Source organism: Medicago sativa, chromosome 3, assembly GCF_051527215.1.
Source record: "Medicago sativa cultivar Bolivia chromosome 3, Bolivia_mono, whole genome shotgun sequence".
Lineage (NCBI taxonomy): Eukaryota > Viridiplantae > Streptophyta > Magnoliopsida > Fabales > Fabaceae > Medicago > Medicago sativa.
This window is the reverse complement of record NC_140751.1, coordinates 78008258-78031448: the sequence shown is the minus strand read 5'-3', so window position 1 is coordinate 78031448 and position 23191 is coordinate 78008258. Positions and strand designations below refer to the sequence as shown.

The following is a 23191-nucleotide window of genomic DNA, read 5'->3' as shown; positions in this document are numbered from 1 at the left end:
GTGGGTCTTCAGAAAACTTTAAGAAAACTTAGCATAACTAATCCCAAGTTAGTCCAAAAACTTATGGTTGGTTTCCCAACTTCAACTTAAGTATTAGGGATTTAGTTGAGGTGTTTTATGAGTATTTGGCTTATGTCTCATTGATCAAATTTGATTTGCTTTTGAAGAATGTTTTGGACTTTGATATGAATGTAATTGATTAATGTATATGTGGTTATTGTTGTTGATATGTTGGAATACATTATGTGAGTATTGCATGATACATAATATTATGATGTTCTATGATGTTAAGTTGATATGATTCATTTCTTATTGATGATATGATATTCTAGCACTGTTATATGCTGCAATTGTAGCTGTTTGTTGCTGCTGAATCTTAGTGAAGATGTATAAGTCGGTCTAAGTTGTCATGATTTAAGAAGTTGTCCATTTTAATGGAATTGTATAAGATGTTCACGTTGTTGTCCAAGTTGTAGGAAGATTGTGTCGTTGCATAGTCAGTGATGGGGGCTTAATGCCCGACAGGTTCTTTATGACCTTAGCGATGGGGGCTTAATGTCCGACAGGTTCTTTATGACCTTAGCGATGGGGGCTTAATGCCCGACAGGTCCAAATATGACCTTAGCGAAGGGGGCTTAATGCCCTGGTGGTACCACATGCATATTGAAGTTGTCTAAGTTGTTGTTGAAGATGTTGTTGCATTGTAGAGTCGTCATAACTTATATTTGATGATGATTTAATGATGATGTTTGTTTAAGAAGTTGATTACAAACTTAATTATGAAGTTGTTTTCGATAAATGATATGCTTTGATAATGATACTTATGTGAAATACATGATGATGCTTATGATTATATTTGGTGTTAGATGTTGATGCTTATGATCATTATATGTGTTGATGTTTGTGATTAATATATGTGTTGATGTTTGTAATTAATATTTGATGATGTATGCTGATGTTTATGAATTAGTAATTGATGTTATATGATGATGTTTACGTCTATAATTAAGATGATATAAGATGAAGTGTATAACTAATGTGGGAGATTAATGATGCTAGTTAATGGAGTATAAGATATGTTAATGATGTTTAAGTTGTTGAATGTACTTTATATGATTTATATGCTTAATATTATTGTTTGAGAAATCTCACCCCTCTGCTTGGAAATGTTGCTCTTCGTATGGGTAACTTGCAGGTAACCAGGATTAGTTGTGGTCGTGAGTGGACTCCTCACAAGTGTGTCTTAGGTGCTCTGATACGTAACGAGATGGGATTATGTCTTCTATTTCTATTCCTTACGTATTACTTATGGATTTTTATGAATAAATGTTGAACAAGACTTATGAGATTTTATGTTGAGGCCCTTGTGCCAAAGATTTATTTAAGTTGTTGAAATTATTCTGCTGCGAAGTTTAAAATAATATGATATTGGATTTTGAAGGATAAATATTTATTTATTCAGTTTATGTTTTTAGAAAAAGAATGTGACATTCCGTTTAAGTTGAATTACTCTGATTTTTATTATGAAATTTTTATGTTGGGAAAACGGAGTGTTACACTTGTAATCTAGGACTTAATGCTTTTGGACATTTAATCAGTTGGAAATCGTCGATTAAGTTATCCGAACGACTTTATGATCGTTTAAATGTTTGGACACGAATGTTTAAACGATCCCTTAGAACTAACGATATCACTTTGGACACGAAGGATATTGTCGAGTGATTGTGATAATATGGTTTGAAAAGCTAGAATCCGTATATGATCATTAGGTTATGTGTAACGCTTGGTTAAGGAATTCTAGTCCTAACAAGTTTCACGCCTTATTAATCTCAACTTTTACTTTTGCAATTTAGTTAATCTAGTTACAAATGAAACAAACAAGCACTCTTATAACTTAAAATGATATTTGATGTTGAATTGTCATTGATATCGCGCTAGTCCTTGTGGAGACGATACACAATACTTATCTTGTTTGATGCAAAAATACTTCATCAGCCATATAACTTCGGTTTGTGTATGGCAATATTATAGGCTCTCCCTCACTTGTTGTGAGAGTGTATTGCTAGAACACAAACTAGTAACAGAAGAAATAAAGAAACAAAAATCGCTTATATGTAAAGGATTTGATCACTTCAATATTGTTTTAAGTAGAAAGCTGGAGTAAGTACTTGTTTCAGATGCAATATGTAAAGGATTTTTTTTTACTTTTTTGCGAAATATGTAAAGGATTTGAAGTCATATAAAAATTAAAAAATAAAATGAATTGAAAATTGATTTCATTGGTTATGACCATTATTTGATGGTGAAATGTCAAAAATTTAAAATTACAAAACAGGTTGACACTATTAAAAATTACAAAAGAAATTAATAGAGATAAATGTTGCAATAAAAATAAAAATCTTCATAACATTTGAATCTTACCAAAACATCTATTTACTTTTAGCAGATCCAAAAACATACTCCCCCTGGTCACATTTATAAGCAAAAATGCACTTTTTAGGTTCATTGAATAAATAATGAATTTGGTCTATATATTGACCAAATACATTAAGTATTGAATGAATCTAAAAAGTGATTTTTTGCTTATAAATGTGACCGGAGGGAATAATTTATTAAGCTTATTTGTTTGCTTTTTGATAACAAAAGTTAGGAAAATATTTTTTTTAAAAGAAAAATTAACACACATGTTAGCATGATCTCGAAAATCAAAATAAGTAGAACTATAACTAATAATTAAGACCCGTTAACTATAAAAAAAACCACATATTTTACTGATATTAACTAAAATTTGAAGTAAAATTGGTGATGTCCTTTTTTCAGTTTACAATAGGATCCCTTTAAACAACCATTTATAGGTGGTATGGTACCCATGTACTTTTTTGGATGATGACTAAACCGATTGTTAGATATTCCACATTGAGGCTTAAAGTCAATTATATAATCCAGAAGAATAATTATTTATATATAAGTTTAAATATATGTATTAAGTTTAGAGATATATACAAAGAATTTCCCATTTTTTACCATTAAACAATAGAATTTTCCATTTCAGAATCTCAACAATAATAATGGGGAGTGGCTTAAACTTTCTATTTTTTTGTCATTGCTACTATCTTTCTTCCATTGAGAATCATGCTATGAGTATCCTATTTCTTTTCTCTTTCTGAAAAGCTTTTTGGTTACATTCTCTTTCTGAAATGCTACAATATGAATCTGTCAATGTGAAAGAAAAAAAATTAATACCAGTAAAAAAGAAACAACTTTAACTTGTAAGAAACAACAACACAATGATACATGTACACATCTCATATTCCCTAACACTTATTCAACACCCTATTTTATCTTTATGATCAAAAGTTTATGCATAAAAAAAACAACAAAAGATTCATATTCATCCAATAAAACACACTTAAGCTTTTTTTGCAAAATAAAAAAAAAGATTCATATATTTCAAATGAGGATTAGTGCTATTAGATATAGTTTTTTGGCTCCCCAATTCCATTATATTGGGGAAAAAATGTTGTGGAATATACAAAGAACTTAGATATCAAGGACTAAAGCTAATATTATTTCAAAAATAAAAAGGACTAAAACTAATATGCAAAATGGAGTTATATATGCCCTTCTCAATGTCAGAGTCATGAGTGATCACTCTATTTATAGGTTGATGGGATAAATTAAAGGTGAAATCCTATTTATAATTTTATATAGTTCGGATGGCTTCAAATAACACAATATACCCAACTTTTTGTCTCTGCATCAAAAGACTCTGAAGTATTATCCTCCTTATCAATCATTGTTGAAGAACTTTTTTGGTAAAAATCCCCAAAAAGATTATTAAACTGTTTCTAATCAAACCCATAAAACAAAATAAAAAATGAAAATGAAAGATGATTCAACTTACATAATTTGTAGAGGAGGGAATTTGGATGAATATTAAAGACAATACACACTTGAATCTGCAATAGTGAGGAGGGACAACATCAATGTAATTGTAGCCCAAACCATGTTGTCGATGAAGAACAATCCTAAAACTCACTATTCCAAAGCAAATTAAGAAAACAATTTGTACCTCGAACGAATCAATAATCCATTTTAGCCATTCAGATACACATTAAGAAAAAGGTCAACAATTGAAGATAAACCAACTATCCTCAAAAGAAAAAGAATTGCACATGAATAAAAATGATGAGAGAAAATTACCTCAACGACAAAATATTCAAGACGACGGCAAGGTAAACAGGAGGAGCGGCGCTGGTACAACCTTAAGAAACTGAGTGATACAGAAAACAGGAAATTAAAGATCATCCTTGCTGCTCCTTAAGTAGGCCTTCTAGCGCCCTGCATAAAAAGAGAATAACAAATTGTTACCACATTGATTCAAGTCCAACACAGGAAAAAAAACGACACTGTTGCATTCTTACATCCCTAACATGAAACTGAATGCAAATCCTTTTGTATTGAAGTCGTAATTCATTCACAATTTTGTCAAAATCAGTGACTGGATTTAGATTCAAAGGAACTGCACAAAAAAACACCAAGCAACTGATTAGAACCAAATATATTCAATGAAACATGATTAGATTGATTAGAACAGAAATTGTATGGAAATCCATTAAGATTAACTGTACCACAAAGGTATGTGCACGCCACTATTTATACCGGACTCATAGACAAAATGAATTTGAATCATGGTGACATGTGTACACAATGAATTGGGGAGTTGGAGAACAGTCCTAAAACTCACTATTCCAAAGCAAATTAAGAAAACAATTTGTACCTCGAACGAATCAATAATCCATTTTAGCCATTCAGATACACATTAAGAAAAAGGTCAACAATTGAAGATAAACCAACTATCCTCAAAAGAAAAAGAATTGCACATGAATAAAAATGATGAGAGAAAATTACCTCAACGACAAAATATTCAAGACGACGGCAAGGTAAACAGGAGGAGCGGCGCTGGTACAACCTTAAGAAACTGAGTGATACAGAAAACAGGAAATTAAAGATCATCCTTGCTGCTCCTTGAGTAGGCCTTCTAGCGCCCTGCATAAAAAGAGAATAACAAATTGTTACCACATTGATTCAAGTCCAACACAGGAAAAAAAAAACGACACTGTTGCATTCTTACATCCCTAACATGAAACTGAATGCAAATCCTTTTGTATTGAAGTCGTAATTCATTCACAATTTTGTCAAAATCAGTGACTGGATTTAGATTCAAAGGAACTGCACAAAAAAACACCAAGCAACTGATTAGAACCAAATATATTCAATGAAACATGATTAGATTGATTAGAACAGAAATTGTATGGAAATCCATTAAGATTAACTGTACCACAAAGGTATGTGCACGCCACTATTTATACCGGACTCATAGACAAAATGAATTTGAATCATGGTGACATGTGTACACAATGAATTGGGGAGTTGGAGAGACTTCTCGTGGAATACAAATTCACTTGCTGCGTGGAGAGATATGGAAGGCCACATTAAATGTTTAATGGATCAGTGGGTAGTTGGCAGGAATGACCGAAATTAATGCAAGAAAATTTTGTTAATTTTGTTAATAAAGGTTGGAGCGATCTGTATTGTCAAAAAAATAGGAGTGGATATGCAACAGATAAGTGGGAGTGGAATTTGTTAAGAAGGACTGTAGCGACAGATAACAGTGGATATGCAACAGATTTGTTGTTTTTATTGTTAATAATATTTTGTTAATAGGAGTGGATAGGAACAATTTGTTAATAGGAGTGATTTTTTTTTTTATGTTTATCTGTTTAGTAGGAAACGATTAGGAACAATACGATTTTTGGCTTGCAAAAAAATAGGGTTAATAGGGTTAAACAAATCGGAATTAAGCTTTAGGGTTAAAACATTAAATTTCAGCAATAAGGTTTAGGTTAAAATTAGAGCTAAAATAAGCTTTCGGGTTAACTTTTATAGATAAATAGATTAGGGTAGAAAATATTTGCTTCATAAAAAAAAAAGGCAGGAGGATAGGAATAAAATTGGTGCGATCCATTTTTTTAGATGGAATTTGTTATGTTAAATAATTGCAAACCTAAAAGTGTAGAAAATATTTGCTTAAAAAAAAAAGAAGGATAGGAATAAAAAAAGGAGGATAGGAATTCAAAAAAAATAATAATAAGGATTCGGCCAGCCAAAAGGAGGATAGGAATAAAAAAAAAGGAGGATAGGAATTAAAAAAAAATAAGGATTCGAAAAAAAAAGGAGGATAGGAATAAAAAAAAAGGAGGAGAGGAATTCAAAAAAAAAAAATAAGGATTCGGATGGCCAAAATTATAGCAAACTTGATAACAAAATTCGGCTGGCATTAATTAAGTAAGATGATCAATGGCTAAAATTGAATGGCGCCTAAATGTGCAAGATTTAATGGCTCAGAAAAGTGGAGGGAGAAATGGGGGAAAATATTAGGGTTAGAAATAGCTTTAGGGGTTAAGCTTTATTATATAAGATTATTTAGTGTAGAAAATATTTGCTTTATAAAAAAAAGGTAAGAGGATAGGAATAAAATTGGTGCGATGCATTTTTTTAGATGAAATTTGTTATGTTAAATAATTGCAAACCTAAGAGTGTAGAAAATATTTGCTTAAAAAAAAGAGGATAGGAATAAAAAAAAAGGAGGATAGGAATTCAAAAAAATAATAATAAGGATTCGGCTGGCCAAAAGGAGGATAGGAATAAAAAAAAAAGGAGGATAGGAATTCAAAAAAAAAAAGAATTCGAAAAAAAAAGGAGGATAGGAATAAAAAAAAGGAGTATATGAATTCAAAAAAAAAATAATAAGGATTTGGCTGGCCAAAATTATAGCAAACTTGATAAAAAAAATCGGCTGACATTAATTAAGTAAGATGATCAATGGCTAAAATTGAATGACGCCTAAATGTGCAAGATCCAATGGCTCAGAAAAGTGGAGGGAGAAATGGGGGGAAAATATTAGGGTTAGAAAAAGCTTTAGGGGTTAAGCTTTATTATATAAGATATAAGATATTGTTGTAGAAAAAAAAAATATGAATTTTTGCATTAGATATGGATGATGGGTCAATCAGAGAATTTGAGGGCTGATTTAATTTAATATATTATATTTTCTGTAAATATTCAAAAGTTTCCTTTCCTCCAACAATTTTTTTATTTTATTTGACAAAATTTCATCCAACACTTGAACACTATATATACTCTTGGACATGAACAATGAGTAGATGTCATTGACAAATTTATCTTAGCTTAGACACATAAGAATTGATTTGATTGAAGACCCATTTTGATCCCTAACAAAATATACAGAGGTCAAATTAGTCCCTCACAAAAAATGACCCCTTTTTTTTGACAGAAAAAATGACCCTTTTTAATATTTTACAAAATCAAATCAAGACAAATCAGTCCTTCTGTCAATATTTGTCTTCAATCGTTTTCTTTCTTCTTATTTTTGAATTGTGACTGAGAATATGTGACAATTTTTTTTTTAAGAGAGAATATGTGACAATTAAGTTGTCTTACTGACTGTCACGTGTATTTTTTTACAAAAATAAGGGACATCTAGGTGTATACAAAAAAAAATAGGATGATTTGATTCCCATAAAAAATGAAATTAGTCCTTATTTTTCGATTTCTTCAGGACAAAAAATGAAGTTTGTTGAATTTTAAGGAACTAAATTGATACTTTTTCCGGTTAACTTCTCCAGTCGAAACAATCATCAAAGTCGTTGATACCCGCCGAAAACCGAAGGATGTGGAAGAAAAGGGAAGCGGAAAACCGAAATAGGAGGATGCATGTTTAGGGTTGTCAAATTCTTAACTTGTCCATTGCTTATGTGTTAAACGGTTCATTCATTATTTTTGTGTTAAACACATCTATTCATTCTCTTTCCTTAAAAAAAAAAAAAAAATCTATTCATTCTCTTATTATGCAATCACTCAATTTTTTGTTTTATTTTTCTCTTTTTTTTTTCCTTTTATTAAATGGGGGACTAATTTGCCCCTTAAAAAATTGTTTTATTTCCACGTTGGCACTTACTTGACACTATTAATGTCACATGGTCAAATAAACTGATGCAAAGACTAAATAAATTGTCTCGGTTTAATTTTGTAAGGGATTAATTAAATAAAGTGTTTTAATTTATGGAGGATTAATTTGACCCCCTTGCACACATTCTCTTATTATGCAATCACTCAATTTTTTGTTTTATTTTTCTCTTTTTTTTTTCCTTTTATTAAATGGGGGACTAATTTGCCCCTTAAAAAATTGTTTTATTTCCACGTTGGCACTTACTTGACACTATTAATGTCACATGGTCAAATAAACTGATGCAAAGACTAAATAAATTGTCTCGGTTTAATTTTGTAAGGGATTAATTAAATAAAGTGTTTTAATTTATGGAGGATTAATTTGACCCCCTTGCACATATTGTTAGGGACCAAAATGGGTCTTCACTACTTAAGAATTTTAGGAGCAATAAAATGTATGGAAAAGATAATGAATGTTGATAGGGCAGTCTTTAAAGATTTTAAATGGTAAATTTTTATGAAAATTTGTGTATTCAATGCATTATAAATTGAAGTATTTAACTCTTTTAAAGAATAATTTTTTAATTTACCAAGACCCAAGATGTTCGCAATTCTATTTATATAAATTGCATAAATGACCACATAATCTTTTCAAAATAAAAGTGACCACATCAAAATACAAAAATGATTTGTGACCGCACAACGGGTGGTTCTTATTCTCGTGAGAACAATCTCTTATGACGACTTCTTTTCACTTTTCTTTTCACTCTTACAACCATAACCAAAACACCAAAACACTATGTTGGATTATCAATCTCTTTCAAGATATGATTTTACAGTCCATACAAGTCTTTCTATAACAAAATGAATAATTTAAGTGTATTAGCCGACCTATCAAACTTTTACACAAATAAATGGATTATTGTAAAATAGAATTTAAATAGAATCAAATGTCATATAAAGTCGAATTCTCTAAAAAATCATGTTAAAACTCGAAATAGAGTTTAATCTCATTGACGTGTTTGCTTGTTCTACAGTGCAAATTAATTATATAAATATGATACAACATATATCACTTGCACTTCAATTTTTTGAACACATATTTATTTATATAGAGCCTAAGCATATTCCCACCGCTAAGTAACACAATTACAGATGCTCTCAGAAACAAGAATGAAGACAGTACAACTGCATAAACCACAACAATAAGTTAGAGGAACAAACATCCCATTAATTTTCAAAGTTAATCACAAAGTGTAAAATTGTTAAATAACTTGATACATGATTCTAGAAAAAGGGAAACAATGAAAATCACTAACATTCAAGGAGAAGAAACTAAATTATAGACAGACGGCTGATCAATGCATGGTCATTGGCCAATGCCTCAGTGGTAAATGTTATCTATCTCTTGTTTCTTTCACATGACTCCAACAAGCACAGCCAAAATTGCCACTTTTTTGTATCTATAAATAGTTAGAAACTCATGATATATAGAAACCAAGTTGAGAACAAGATGAAGAAGTTTTCCCTTTATGCTTGTTTACTACTCAACTTGAGTTTTTTGGTTATTTTTCCATATAGCAAAGCTAGTCAAGCTGATAAACTCAATGAGTTTATCCTGTCTAGAAAATCTCAGAATCCTCCTAAGACCCTTTCTTGGGAAGAGGAAGATGCATTGAAAACACTTTCTTCGTTTTCTACTGCTGATGTTGCACCTCAAGAGGGGCTAATGAAAGCAGACAAGATTGACACATTGCCTGGTCAACCATATGGAGTGAATTTTGACCAATATTCAGGCTATGTCACTGTTGATCCTGAGGCTGGAAAAGAACTTTTCTATTATTTTGTGGAGTCTCCTTATAACTCTTCCACTAAACCTTTAGTATTGTGGCTTAATGGAGGTAAAAATTGCATCAGAAACTGTTTTCTACAGTTAACTTTTGTTTTTTTGTATGCATTTTCTATTTTTTTTATGTTCTTTAATGTGTCATTGTCTATTTATGTTCTTTAATGTGTCATTGTCTATTTAATATTAGTTTATAAATAGATTATTAATTATACTTGATTGATGACATAAGTTCATTTTCATAGTAGTGAAACATGATAGTATAGTTTTACCTAAGAACAAATATCACTTGATATTGAATTTTATTTTTCTTTTGATTTATAAAATCACATGAAAAAACCTGGTTATTCCCATCATTTGAACTTTACTCTTGATAATATGATTCTGACCATGGTTGTTAAACTCTCTGGCTAACCCTTACCTTCTTACAATTATGAGTCGTAAAAACAAATTAACTTGCATATGCACTCTCTATTTGGTAAAATTTTACGAGTTTAAGTATACTAATAAAATTGGAAACTCTCAGTTTTACTAGTCGAGTCTACAGAAGCTCAACAAGTTTACTTAGACTCTTGAGTTTGACAGCTTCAATTTTGACGTCATAATGTTTGAAACTCACAGGACCTGGTTGTTCCTCACTGGGATATGGAGCCTTTGAGGAGCTCGGACCCTTCAGAGTCAACTCTGATGGCAAAACATTATACCGTAACCCATATGCTTGGAATGAAGGTGAGACGATCATCGACATAATTAATCTGTTATTTATGATGCATTTCTGAGACATGATATCTTACCAACTTATATCCTTATGAAATATGCAGTGGCAAATGTACTCTTCTTGGAATCTCCAGCAGGGGTAGGATTTTCCTACTCAAACACATCATCTGACTATGACAAATCAGGAGATAAATCAACCGCCAAGGATGCATATGTTTTCCTAATAAACTGGCTAGAGAGATTTCCACAGTACAAAACCAGAGATTTTTACTTAACGGGAGAGAGTTATGCCGGTCATTATGTTCCTCAGCTTGCATCCACTATTCTTCACAACAATAAACTCTATAACAACACTGTTATTAACCTCAAAGGCATATCTGTATGTTCTTCAAACTTCAAATGACTAATAATGCAATATAACTCACAATATCATTATTCTAACTTCATTATTATCTATACTTTAAAAAAATTCAGATAGGGAATGCTTGGATCGATGATGCTACGAATTTAAAGGGGATATATGATAATTTGTGGACTCATGCTTTAAACTCAGATCAAACTCATGAGTTGATTGAGAAGTACTGTGACTTCACTAAAGAAAATGTTTCAGCAATTTGTACCAATGCAACTGATAAGGCCTTCGTTGAGACAGGAAAGATAGACATCTATAACATTTATGCTCCACTGTGTCATGACTCTTCTCTCAAAAATGGTTCAACTGGTTATGTAACTAATGATTTTGACCCTTGTTCTGATTACTATGTTACTGCCTATCTAAATAGACCAGAAGTTCAAAAGGCTCTTCATGCAAAACCTACAAATTGGACTCATTGCACGTAATATTCTATAATAACTTTTAAGAAATTGCAAAATAGTACTCTTTGTTTATACACTTATATACTTGTATTTTTCTATGCTAATCAAGAATGTGTTGTTTTCAATGACAATTCATAGTCATCTTCTTACTACCTGGAAAGACAGTCCAGCTACCGTCCTACCCACCGTCAAGTATCTCATTGATAGCGGCATTAAATTATGGATATACAGGTAAGCTCACTTTCATTATAATATAAATTGTTTACACTTATGACAATTTGAATCTACATGAACAATAATATATAACATGAAGTCTCTTGTTGTGAATAATAAGAGATTGCAAATTTTGTTTTATAAAAATTAACCCTCCTGACTTTTGATGGTGTGTTCTTCTTACAGTGGTGATACAGATATAGTGGTTCCAACCACATCTTCAAGATATTTAATCAACACCCTTAAACTTCCAATCAACTCTGCTTGGCGTCCGTGGTATTCTGGAAAAGAGGTACTGAAATTAGTCGATTTATATTTTGAGTGAGAAACCAAATTGATTGGCATTCTATACTTTAAGGGCTAATTTGTTATTTCGTAAATTTGAGGGACTCTCGAGACTTACAATGTTGAGTTAAAAAATTCTAATTTACTTGAGATATGGTCGACTTATTGACTTTTCTTCTATACCAAGTAATAACATTTTTTAAACAATAATGACAGATTGGAGGGTATGTTGTGGGATACAAAGGATTGACATTTGTTACAGTGAGAGGAGCAGGACATCTTGTTCCAAGCTGGCAACCTGAACGTGCTTTGACTTTGATCTCATCATTCCTCTATGGAATCCTGCCTCCTGCTTCGCCATCAAAAACAAATGGGTTCTAAGCATGATCCATGTTTCAAATTTACTTCCTAAAAATGCACTCTGTGCGTAATCTACTACTTAGATTGTAATAGAATGTGGCCATACAACTCTGTTATGTGTATGGCAACACTACAGGCTCTCCCTTAGTCCATTGTTGTGAGAGCGTTTCATGTCTTGCTTTTTTATGTCACATTTGTGATGAATCAAACTAGTCGATAAGAGATCTCAGTATTTTGATATGGTAGGAAACTTGAAATACAAATGGACTTCTAATAGTGTAACTTCATAAGCTACTCCCACCATTTACTTACATCTTTATTATTTATCTAGAAAAAACCAACTCTTTCGCTTCACTTTGGTTCTATTTTGCAAGGTCAAACTGCAAACTTATAATGTAGAAGCTTGTATGATCAAAGTAGAAACATCAAACTCATAATAAAGTTATCAACTTAGTTTCAATTGTAAGGACTTCTCTTATCCAACGGTTATTAATCAACTTCAAATATCTAAAGGAATGATCTTTAATTCACAACTTCTCGCTCCAACATGAGATTATAATTGATATAAACCCTAAAATCTCATTTCAACCCTTCATGATCTAAGTCTGAAAACAAATGCAATTGAAAAACAAAGTCCTTAATGACTTAGTGATATGCTATAGTGGTATCAAAGTATTTATAATTATAGTATGCACTAAGACGTGCTAATATCCGAACCATTCAACAATGATAGCATTCTAAATTAGGGTTTGGAAGGTTGTTAGTATGTAAAAGAATGCATTAGAAGTGATGAAACTAAACATGTTAAAAATTTGTGGTGGGATTTGATTTCGTTAGCTAATTTTCTAATGTATCCTCTAAATCGATTATATACTCTCAGTATTTTAATTATACTGTCACCATGGGCTCTGCCCCCGCAGATTCCACCGACACCATGGGCGTGGTCGCACCGTCTTGCTTTCGCTATGTCAACTTCCTATTTGTTACCTTTTGTTTCCATATCTATCTATGTCCACTTCAATGGCAATATCGCTGCCGTCAAGGACAAACACCACTAGAAGTCGTTCCTTCTTCTTTCTCCCTTTTAACTTCTGCCTCTATATTCTTTCATAAAAAATAAAAACTCCTGCCTCTATTTCTATCTTTCTCCCTTTTGTTTATACTTTATATATATAGTAGTAGAAGTAGATGTAGTAGATAATAGTAGATTGAAGATTCGCTAAGTGAATGTGCGCTAGCTTATAGAATTGAAGTTTCTTTATTGTGAAGAAATTGTCATCTCATAGAGGTCACTAATGCTGCCTGAATTCACCAAGTGAATTGACACTCTTAGCAAATCCACTCATGCAATCCACTTTCAACTCTCTAACTTGGCTCAATTTAACCTAGCTTTGGGCTCTCTTGGCGAATCAACTTACCTTGTTTTCCTCAACTCTCTGACTTGGCTTGTTATCTGCTCGTTTTTTGCCCATTTGGTGAATCACCGGATACTCATAATTGTTGTTCTTAGATACTCTAAGCATTCCATGATCTTTAAACCTATAAACATAGTGGGAAAAGATCGCATTAGCTATGATGATACTCAAAATCTAACTATATATCTACTATTTTCAATAAATTGGGTGAATTCCATTAGTTTACCTGCAAAATAATTTAATAAGTGCCAAAATAATATAGTGAAATTTAGGTAAATTTGACGCTTATCACTTTAGACAGTTCAGACTTACAAATGATTATTGTCCCTGTGATCAGACTTTCCTGCAATAGTCTAGATCCATAATGGACCTATAGTACTCAAACAACATATCAAAACAATTGAAACAATAGTTCACAAATCATAAACAATACAAGTTAATACTAAATAAAGTAAGTCAGTATTTGATTTTATATAACTTACTAACAATCAGATTATATAATTAAGGATTAATTGTTGAAATAGCTGTGTATTATTATAAAAATAAAATTTAAATAGGACGAAATGTCATATAAAATGTAATTCTCCAAAAGGTAATGTTAAATCTCAAAATAGAGCTTAATCTAAAAGCCTAACTAGAGAAGCATATGCCCACCCCTAAGTAAAATTACATATGCTCTCAGAAACTAGAATGTAGTACTAGTACTGCATAAACCAGAACAATAATTTAAGGAAACAAACATCCATTAACTTTCAAAGTTAATCACAAAGTGCTAAAACGTTAAATAACTTGATATGATTCTAGAAAACGGGAAACAATGACAATCCCTTACATTACATTCAAGGAGAAGAAACTAAATTAAACACAGCCGGCTGATCAAATCATGGTCATTGGTCAATGCCTCAATGGTAAATGTTATCTCTCTCTTGTTTCATTCACATGACTCCAACAAGAACAACCAAATAAGTCCTTCAAAATTGTCACGGTTTTTCATCTATAAATAGTTAGAAACTTATGATATATTGAAACCAAGTTGAGAACATGATGAAGAAGGTTTATCTTTATGCTTGTTTACTACTCAACTTGAGTCTTTTGGTTATTTTTCCTTATAGCAAAGCTAGTCAAGCTGATAAACTTGTTGAGTTTATTCTGTCTAGAACCTCACAAAATCCTCCCAAGACTCTTTCTTGGGAAGAGAAAGATGCATTGAAAACATTTTCTTCCTCTTCTTCTGCTACTTATGTTGCACCTCAAGAGGGGCTAAGGCAGGCTGACAAGATTGTCACATTGCCTGGTCAGCCCTATGGAGTGAATTTTGACCAATATTCAGGCTATGTCACTGTTGATCCTGAGGCTGGAAGAGAACTTTTCTATTATTTTGTGGAGTCTCCATATAACCCTTCCACTAAACCTTTAGTACTGTGGTTCAATGGAGGTAAAAATTGCACTAGAAACGTTTTTTACAGTTAACTTTTTTCTGAGAGGGTGAACTTTCATTCTTTTTATGCATTTTATATTTTTATATGTTCTTCATTGTATCATTGTCTATTTATATGATGATGTTTGAAATTGTGAAAATACCTTGCAGAGACTTCTAAATAAGAAAATTTGCAACAGCACGCAAGATAAAAAGAATTTATATATAGATTATTAGTTATACTTGATTGATGACATAACTTCATTTTCATAGCAGTGAAACATAATATAGTTTTACGTAAAGAAAAATATCACTTGATTTTGAATATTATTTTTCTTTTGATGTATAAAAGAACATGGTAACACCTGGTTATTATAAGCATCATCATCTGAATTTTACTTTCGATGAAATGATTCTGACCATGGTTGTTAAGATCTCGGGCTAACCCTTACACTCTTACAATTATGAGTCATAAAAACAAATTAACTCACATGTATACCCTCTGTTTGGGAAACTTTAACGAGTTTTAAGTAAACAGTTATAAAGTCGATAAACTGTCAGTTTTACTAGTCGAGTCTACAGAAGCTCAACAAGTTTATTTAGACTCTCGAGTTTGACAGCTTTGATTTTGACAACATAATGTCTGAAACTCACAGGACCTGGTTGTTCCTCACTGGGATATGGAGCCTTTCAAGAGCTCGGACCCTTCAGAGTCAACTCTGATGGCAAAACACTATACCGTAACCCGTATGCTTGGAATGAAGGTGAAACAATTATCAATATAATTAATTTGTTTATTTATGATGCATTTCTGAGACATGGTTATCTTACCAACTTATATCATTATGAAATATGCAGTTGCAAATGTACTCTTCTTGGAATCTCCAGCAGGAGTGGGATTTTCCTACTCAAACACAACATCTGACTATGACAATTCAGGAGATAAGTCAACTGCTAAAGATGCCTATGCCTTCCTCATCAACTGGCTGGAGAGATTTCCACAGTACAAAACCAGAGATTTTTACATAACTGGAGAGAGTTATGCTGGTCATTATGTTCCTCAGCTTGCATCCACTATTCTTCACAACAATAAACTCTATAACAACACCATTATTAACCTCAAAGGCATTTCTGTATGTTGTTCAAACTTCTAAAAACTAATAATGCAATATATAACTCTCAACCTCATAAATCTAACTTTATCATTATCTTTACAATAAAAAATTTCAGATAGGCAATGCTTGGATTGATGATGCCACAAGTTTAAAGGGGTTATTTGATTACCTTTGGACTCATGCGTTGAACTCGGATCAAACTCATGAGTTGATTGAGAAGTATTGTGACTTCACTATTGACTTCACTACTGAAAATGTTTCATCAATTTGTATCAATGCAACACATAAGGCCTTCCTTGAACAAGGAAAGATAGACTCCTATAACATCTATGCTCCATTGTGTCATGACTCTTCTCTGAAAAATGGTTCAAATGGTTATGTAACTAATGATTTTGACCCTTGTTCTGATTACTATGGTGCTGCCTATCTAAATACACCAGAGGTTCAAAAGGCTCTTCATGCAAAACCTACAAATTGGACCCATTGCACGTAATATTCTATATTCACTTTTAAGAAATTTCAAAATAGTACTTTTTTTTTACACTTCTATAAATGTATTTTTTTTATCTAATTAAGAATGTGTTATTTTTTATGACAATTCATAGTCATCTTCTTACTAAGTGGAAAGACGGTCCAATTACAATCCTACCCACCGTCAAGTATCTCATCGACAGTGGCATTAAACTATGGATATACAGGCAAGCTCACATTCATTATGACAATTTGAATCCACAAGAACAATAATATATATAACATCTAGACTCTTGTTTTGAAGAATGAGAGGTTACAATTTTTGCTTTATTAAAGTTTCGACTCCTGGATTTTGATGGTGTGTTCTCCTACATAACAGTGGTGATACAGATGCAGTGGTTCCAGTCACATCTTCAAGATATTCAATCAACACCCTTAAACTCCCTATCAACGCTGCTTGGCGTCCATGGTATTCTGGAAAAGAGGTACTGAAATTAGTCTATTTATATTTCAATGGAGAGATTAGATTGATCGACATTCTATAATTTAAGGGGGGGTAATTTATTATATTTTAAAAATGAAGAGACTTAATTGCTCAACCCTTACAATTTTGAGTGTCAAAATGCTAATTTACTCAATATATGACTGATTTATTGACGTTTCTTCTAGACCAAGCAAGTAATAACATTTTTGAAATGCGACCAAATTGTAATCATAATGACAGATTGGAGGGTATGTGGTGGGATACAAAGGAATGACATTTGTGACAGTAAGAGGAGCAGGACATCTTGTTCCAAGCTGGCAACCAGAACGCGCTTTGACTTTGATCTCATCGTTCCTCTATGGAATCCTGCCTCCTGCCTCACCATCAAATTAATGGGTTCTGAGCATGATTAATGTTTCAAATGTACTTCCTTGAAATGCACTCTGTGCGTAATCTACTAGTTAGATTGTAATAAAAAAATTAGTTTGAACTTTCAATTAAAGATTTTGTTACATGTGAAGTGATTTAAATCTAATGTGGCCATATTATAGGCCCTCCCTTAGTCCATTGTTGTGAGAGGGTTTCATGTCTTGCTTTTTTATGTCACATTTGTGATGAATCAAATTAGTTGATAAGAGATCTCAATCTTTTGATATGGTAGAAAATTTGAAATACAAATACACTTCTAACAATGCAACTTCATAAACTACTCCCACCTTTACTTGCATCTTATTATCTTCTCTAGAAAAATCAGTAAAAAACCTCCAAGTTTTCCACTTCATTGTGGTTCTATTTGGCAAGGTCAAACCACTAACTTTTAACGTATAAGTTTGTGTAATCAAAATAGAGTTGTTTGATAGCAATCATTCTCTTCGAACTTACATTGTTTCTTCACTATTGCACTATTCAAGTCTCGGATTCGAGTGGGGAGATTGGGAAGGCAAAACTTCGTAAAGGGTATTGGTTGATGTGGCATGACGTGCTTTGGACGATGTGGAAAGCTAGGAGCGATAGGATTTTTAATAATCTTAAAGAGCCGGGTGAAATTGTGGAGGATATTAAAGTTCTCTCGTGGCGTTGGGCTTTATCTAGATTAAAGAGTCCTCCTTGCCTTTTACGAGTGGTGTTGGAACCCCAAGGCTTGCTTGTTGCGTTAGTTTTGGGGCAGTTTTAGAGGTTTTGGGGACTTTTTTGGTTTCATTTGGGGTATGGCAGCCGCAGGTGTGGTTTCTGTTATGCTACCAGGCACTGTTTTTGGCCTGTGCAGCACCTGTTCTGCTGGTGTTTCAGTGGGTTACCGGTTTTGGGCCCTTTGTATTTGTTCCCGTCCACCACTTTGTACTTCTTGTATAATTTTGGTGCTTCTAATAAACAAGCTGTTTCAAAAAAAAAAAAGTATCGGATTCGATTATCCTGATAGTATACCAATTTTGGTAGGCTTAGGCTAATTGGACTTAAAATAACATACACATACTGCACTGTTCATAAAGATGTTATATTACCAATAATTTTACAATGATTTTTTTGTGTGTTAACCTTCCAGATCCTAAGGGAAGGGTGCCTGGTAATTTGAAGTTCGACCGTAGGTTAAGTATAGTCTAACTAAGAATTGTTTTACCTAAATATCAAACTTGGATTCTCCCAAACGATTTGTCATTTGATGGATCTCAACAAAAAATATATTTATTCAATACACACAACTCCGGTATTGTAAAATTTAGAAGTTGCGTACTTGTCATGTATTGTTTATTTACACAATAGCGTTAAATTTTGTTTAATGAATAATATTAGTATAGTTTTTGAAGAAAAAAATATTAATAGTTAGTAATATGTTAGTGAAAGAAATTAAATTATCGTACTCAAGCTCTCTCCAGATATGACTTTACATTCGAGAAAAAAATTTCATCATCCAAAACAATGATTTAAGTGTATTAGCCTACCAATCAATTCTTGACACAAATAAATGTATTACTGGAAAATAGAATTTAAATAGAACCAAACGTCAATTAAAATTGAATTCTCTAAAAGCTAATGTTAAATCTCAAAATAGAACTTAATCTCATTGACAAATTAGCTTGTTATATCGGACAAATTACTTATTTAAATACAATATACCATGTAAGACTTAGTACTTCAATTTTTTGAACACATATTTACTTATGCAGAGCCTAGCACGGGCAAGCATACCCCTAAGCCACCCAATTACAAATACTCTGAGACACTGTATACAATGCATATAAACCACAATAAGTTAGAGGAACAAACATACCATTAACTTTCAAAGTTAATCACAAAGTACTAAAATGTTAAATAACTTGATACATAATTCTAGAAAAAGGGAAACAAGAACAATCCATTACATTCAATGAGAAACTAAATTAAATCAGCCGGCTGACGAATGCATGGTCATTGCTCAATAGTAATGCTAACTCCCTTGTTTCTTTCACATGACTCCAACAAGCAAAAACAAATAAGTCCTGTAAAATTGCCACTGTTTTTTATCTATAAATAGTAAGATTAGAAACTAAGTACATACAAAACCAAGTTGAGAACAAGATGAAGAAGGTTTCTCTTTATGCTTGTTTATTACTCAACTTGAGTTTATTGGTTATTTTTCCATATAGCAAAGCTAGTCAAGCTGATAAACTCAATGAGTTTATTCTGTCTAGAAAATCTCAGAATCCTCCCAAGACTCTTTCTTGGGAAGTGGAAGATGCAGTGAAAACACTTTCTTCTTCTGCTGCTTATGTTGCACCTCAAGACGGGCTAATGCAAGCTGACAAGATTGTCACATTGCCTGGTCAACCCTATGGAGTGAATTTTGAGCAATATTCAGGCTACGTCACTGTTGATCCTGAGGCTGGAAGAGAGCTTTTCTATTATTTTGTGGAGTCTCCATATAACCCTTCAACTAAACCTTTAGTATTGTGGCTTAATGGAGGTAAAAATTGCATTAGAAACTATTTTTCACAGTTAACTTTTGATCTTTTGTATGCATTTTCTATTTTTTATGTTCTTTAATGTGTCATTGTCTATTTATATTATGATGTTTGAAATTGTGAAAATTACCTTGCAGAGACCTCGAAATAAGAAAATTTGCAACACTACACAAGATAAAAATAGTTTATAAATAGATTATTAATTATACTTGATTGATGATATAACTTCATTTTCATAGTAGTGAAACATGATAGTATAGTTTTAATATTGAACTTTATTTTTCTTTTGATATTAAAAGAACATGGTAAAACCTGGTTATTATGAGCATCATCATCTGAATTTTACTCTTGAGGAAATTATTCCGGCCATGGTTGTTAAATTCTCGGGCTAACCCTTACACTCTTACAACTATGAGTCGAGAGTCTATGTAAGCTCAACAAGTTTACTTAGTCGAGATTATGACAGCTTTGATTCTGACAACATAATGTTTGAAACTCACAGGACCTGGCTGTTCCTCACTGGGGTATGGAGCCTTTCAGGAGCTAGGACCCTTCAGAATCAACTCTAATGGCAAAACACTATACCGTAACCCGTATTCTTGGAATGAAGGTGAGACAATCATCAATAGAACGAAATTGTTTCTTATGATGCATTTATTCTGAGACATGAATATTTTACCAATTTATCATTATGAAATATGCAGTTGCAAATATACTCTTCCTAGAGTCTCCAGCAGGAGTGGGATTTTCATACTCAAATACAACATCCGACTATGACAAATCAGGAGATAAATCAACTGCCAAGGATGCCTATGTCTTCCTAATCAATTGGCTAGAGAGATTTCCACAGTACAAAACCAGAGATTTTTACATAACCGGAGAGAGTTATGCTGGTCATTATGTTCCTCAGCTTGCATCCACTATTCTTCACAACAATAAACTCTATAACAACACTGTTATTAACCTCAAAGGCATTTCTGTATGTTCAAACTTCAAAAGACCAAGTATGAAATGTAACTCACAATCTCATAAATCTAACTTCATTATTATCTTTACTTTAAAAAATTTCAGATAGGGAATGCTTGGATTGATGATGCCACAAGTTTAAAGGGGTTTTTCGATTACCTTTGGACTCATGCTTTGAACTCAGATCAAACTCATGAGTTGATTGAGAAGTACTGTGACTTCACTACTGAAAATGTTTCAGCAATTTGTATCAATAATGTAACACTAAAGGCCTTCTTTGAACATGGAAAGATAGACTTATATAACATCTATGCTCCATTGTGTCATGACTCCTCTCTGAAAAATGGTTCAACTGGTTATGTAAGTAATGATTTTGACCCTTGTTCTGATTATTATGGTTCTGCCTATCTAAATAGACCAGAGGTTCAAAAGGCTCTTCATGCAAAACCTACAAATTGGACCCATTGCAGGTAATATTCTATAATCACTTTTAAGAAATTCTAAAATAGTACTATTTTTTTGACACTTACATAAATTTATTTTTCTATGCTAATCAAGAATGTGGTATTTTTTATGACAATTCATAGTCGTCTTCTTACTGACTGGAAAGACAGTCCAATTACCATCTTACCAACTGTCAAGTATCTCATCGATAGCGGCATTAAATTATGGATATACAGGCAAGTTCACTTTCATTATAATATAAATTCTTAACACTGTTATCACAATTTAAATCTTCAAGAACAATATTATAATTATAACATGTAGACTATTGTGAATAATGACTAATGAGAGGTTCCAACTCCTAAATTTTGATGGTGCGTTCTCCTACAGTGGTGATACAGATGCAGTGGTTTCAGTTACATCTTCAAGATATTCAATCAACACCCTTAAGCTCCCTATAAACGCAGCTTGGCGTCCATGGTATTCTGGAAAAGAGGTACTGAAATTAATTTATTCGTAGTTTGATGGAGAAACTAAACTAATTGACATTCTATAATTTAAGAGACTGATTTGTTATTTTGTAAATTTGAGGGACAATTGACACTTACAATGTCGAGTACAAAAATTCTAATTCACTCCATATGTGGTTGATTTATTACCTTTTCTTGTATACCAAGTAATAACATTTTTGAAATGTGATCAAATTGTAATAATAATGACAGATTGGAGGATATGTGGTGGGATACAAAGGATTGACATTTGTTACAGTGAGAGGAGCAGGACATCTTGTTCCAAGCTGGCAACCAGAACGGGCTTTGACAATGATCTCATCATTCCTCTATGGAAGTTTGCCTCCTAGTTCACCATCAAATTAATTGGTTCTAAGCATGATCCATGTTTCAAATATACTTCCATGAAATGAATGCACTTTGTCCAAAATCTACTAGTTAGATTGTAATAATTAAAGAATTAGTTTGATCATTCAATTAAAAGTTTTGTTACATGTCAACTGATTTTAATGTGATGTGGCCACATGTCTTTGGTATGTGTGTGGCCATATTATAGGCTCTCCCTTAGTCCATTGTTGTGAGAGGGTTTCTTGTCTTGCTTTTTTATGTCACATTTGTGATGAATCAAATTAGTTGATAAGAGATCAGAATTATCTTTTGATATGGTAGAAAATTTGAAATACAAATACACTTTTAACAATGCAACTTCATAAGCTACTTCCGTCTTCCACTCCCACCATTACTTGCATCTTTATTATTTCTCTAGAAAATTCAGTAAAAACCACTGACTTATAGCGTATAAGTTTGTATAATGAAAGCAGAGTTGTTCGATAACAACTATTCTCTTCGAGCTTACATTGATTCTTCACTATTGTTATTTAAGGTTTCAGGTTCAATTTTTACTGATATCAATTTTGGTGGACTAATTTGACTTAAAATAACATAAACTTACTGCTCTATTCATAATGACATACTACTTGTTATGTTACCAATAATTTTACAATTTTTTTTTTTTGTGTTAACCTTCTGAATCCTAAAGGAATGGTGTCTGGTAATTTAGAGTTTGACTGTGAGTTAACTGACCAAAAATTGTTTTACCTAAAAATTGAACTCGGAATCTCTTAAACGATTTTTCTTTTGATATATCTCATTAAGCACTTGAA

The 23191-nt window shown here is 32.3% G+C and overlaps 3 protein-coding genes and 1 long non-coding RNA gene across 4 annotated transcripts; 3 read left to right on the top strand and 1 right to left on the bottom strand.

The window, feature by feature from the left end:
• Positions 1 to 3061: 3061 nt before the first annotated feature.
• LOC146940486 (uncharacterized) lies at positions 3062 to 4209 on the bottom strand. Its single transcript, XR_015033496.1, has 3 exons — positions 4073 to 4209; positions 3905 to 3959; positions 3062 to 3213 (listed from the first exon to the last, which is right to left on the bottom strand). It is a non-coding gene; the product is annotated as an uncharacterized LOC146940486 (long non-coding RNA).
• A 5127-nt stretch (positions 4210 to 9336) lies between these two features.
• On the top strand, positions 9337 to 12555 carry LOC146940485 (serine carboxypeptidase 1-like). The gene is made up of 7 exons (XM_085754184.1): positions 9337 to 9932; positions 10499 to 10606; positions 10699 to 10973; positions 11069 to 11430; positions 11549 to 11641; positions 11810 to 11915; positions 12125 to 12555. Exons 1-7 carry the CDS (start codon positions 9515 to 9517, stop codon positions 12287 to 12289), a joined length of 1527 nt encoding a protein of 508 aa, XP_085610310.1. The 5' UTR covers positions 9337 to 9514; the 3' UTR covers positions 12290 to 12555.
• Positions 12556 to 14727: 2172 nt separating this feature from the next.
• On the top strand, positions 14728 to 17563 carry LOC146940484 (serine carboxypeptidase 1-like). The gene is made up of 7 exons (XM_085757973.1): positions 14728 to 15118; positions 15757 to 15864; positions 15959 to 16233; positions 16331 to 16704; positions 16821 to 16913; positions 17066 to 17171; positions 17411 to 17563. The coding sequence occupies exons 1-7, from the start codon at positions 14728 to 14730 to the stop codon at positions 17561 to 17563; spliced, it is 1500 nt and encodes a 499-aa protein (XP_085614099.1).
• A 1199-nt stretch (positions 17564 to 18762) lies between these two features.
• LOC146940483 (serine carboxypeptidase 1-like) lies at positions 18763 to 22689 on the top strand. The gene is made up of 7 exons (XM_085754183.1): positions 18763 to 20111; positions 20612 to 20719; positions 20814 to 21088; positions 21181 to 21545; positions 21663 to 21755; positions 21910 to 22015; positions 22242 to 22689. Exons 1-7 carry the CDS (start codon positions 19727 to 19729, stop codon positions 22392 to 22394), a joined length of 1485 nt encoding a protein of 494 aa, XP_085610309.1. The 5' UTR covers positions 18763 to 19726; the 3' UTR covers positions 22395 to 22689.
• The last annotated feature ends 502 nt before the right edge of the window (positions 22690 to 23191 follow it).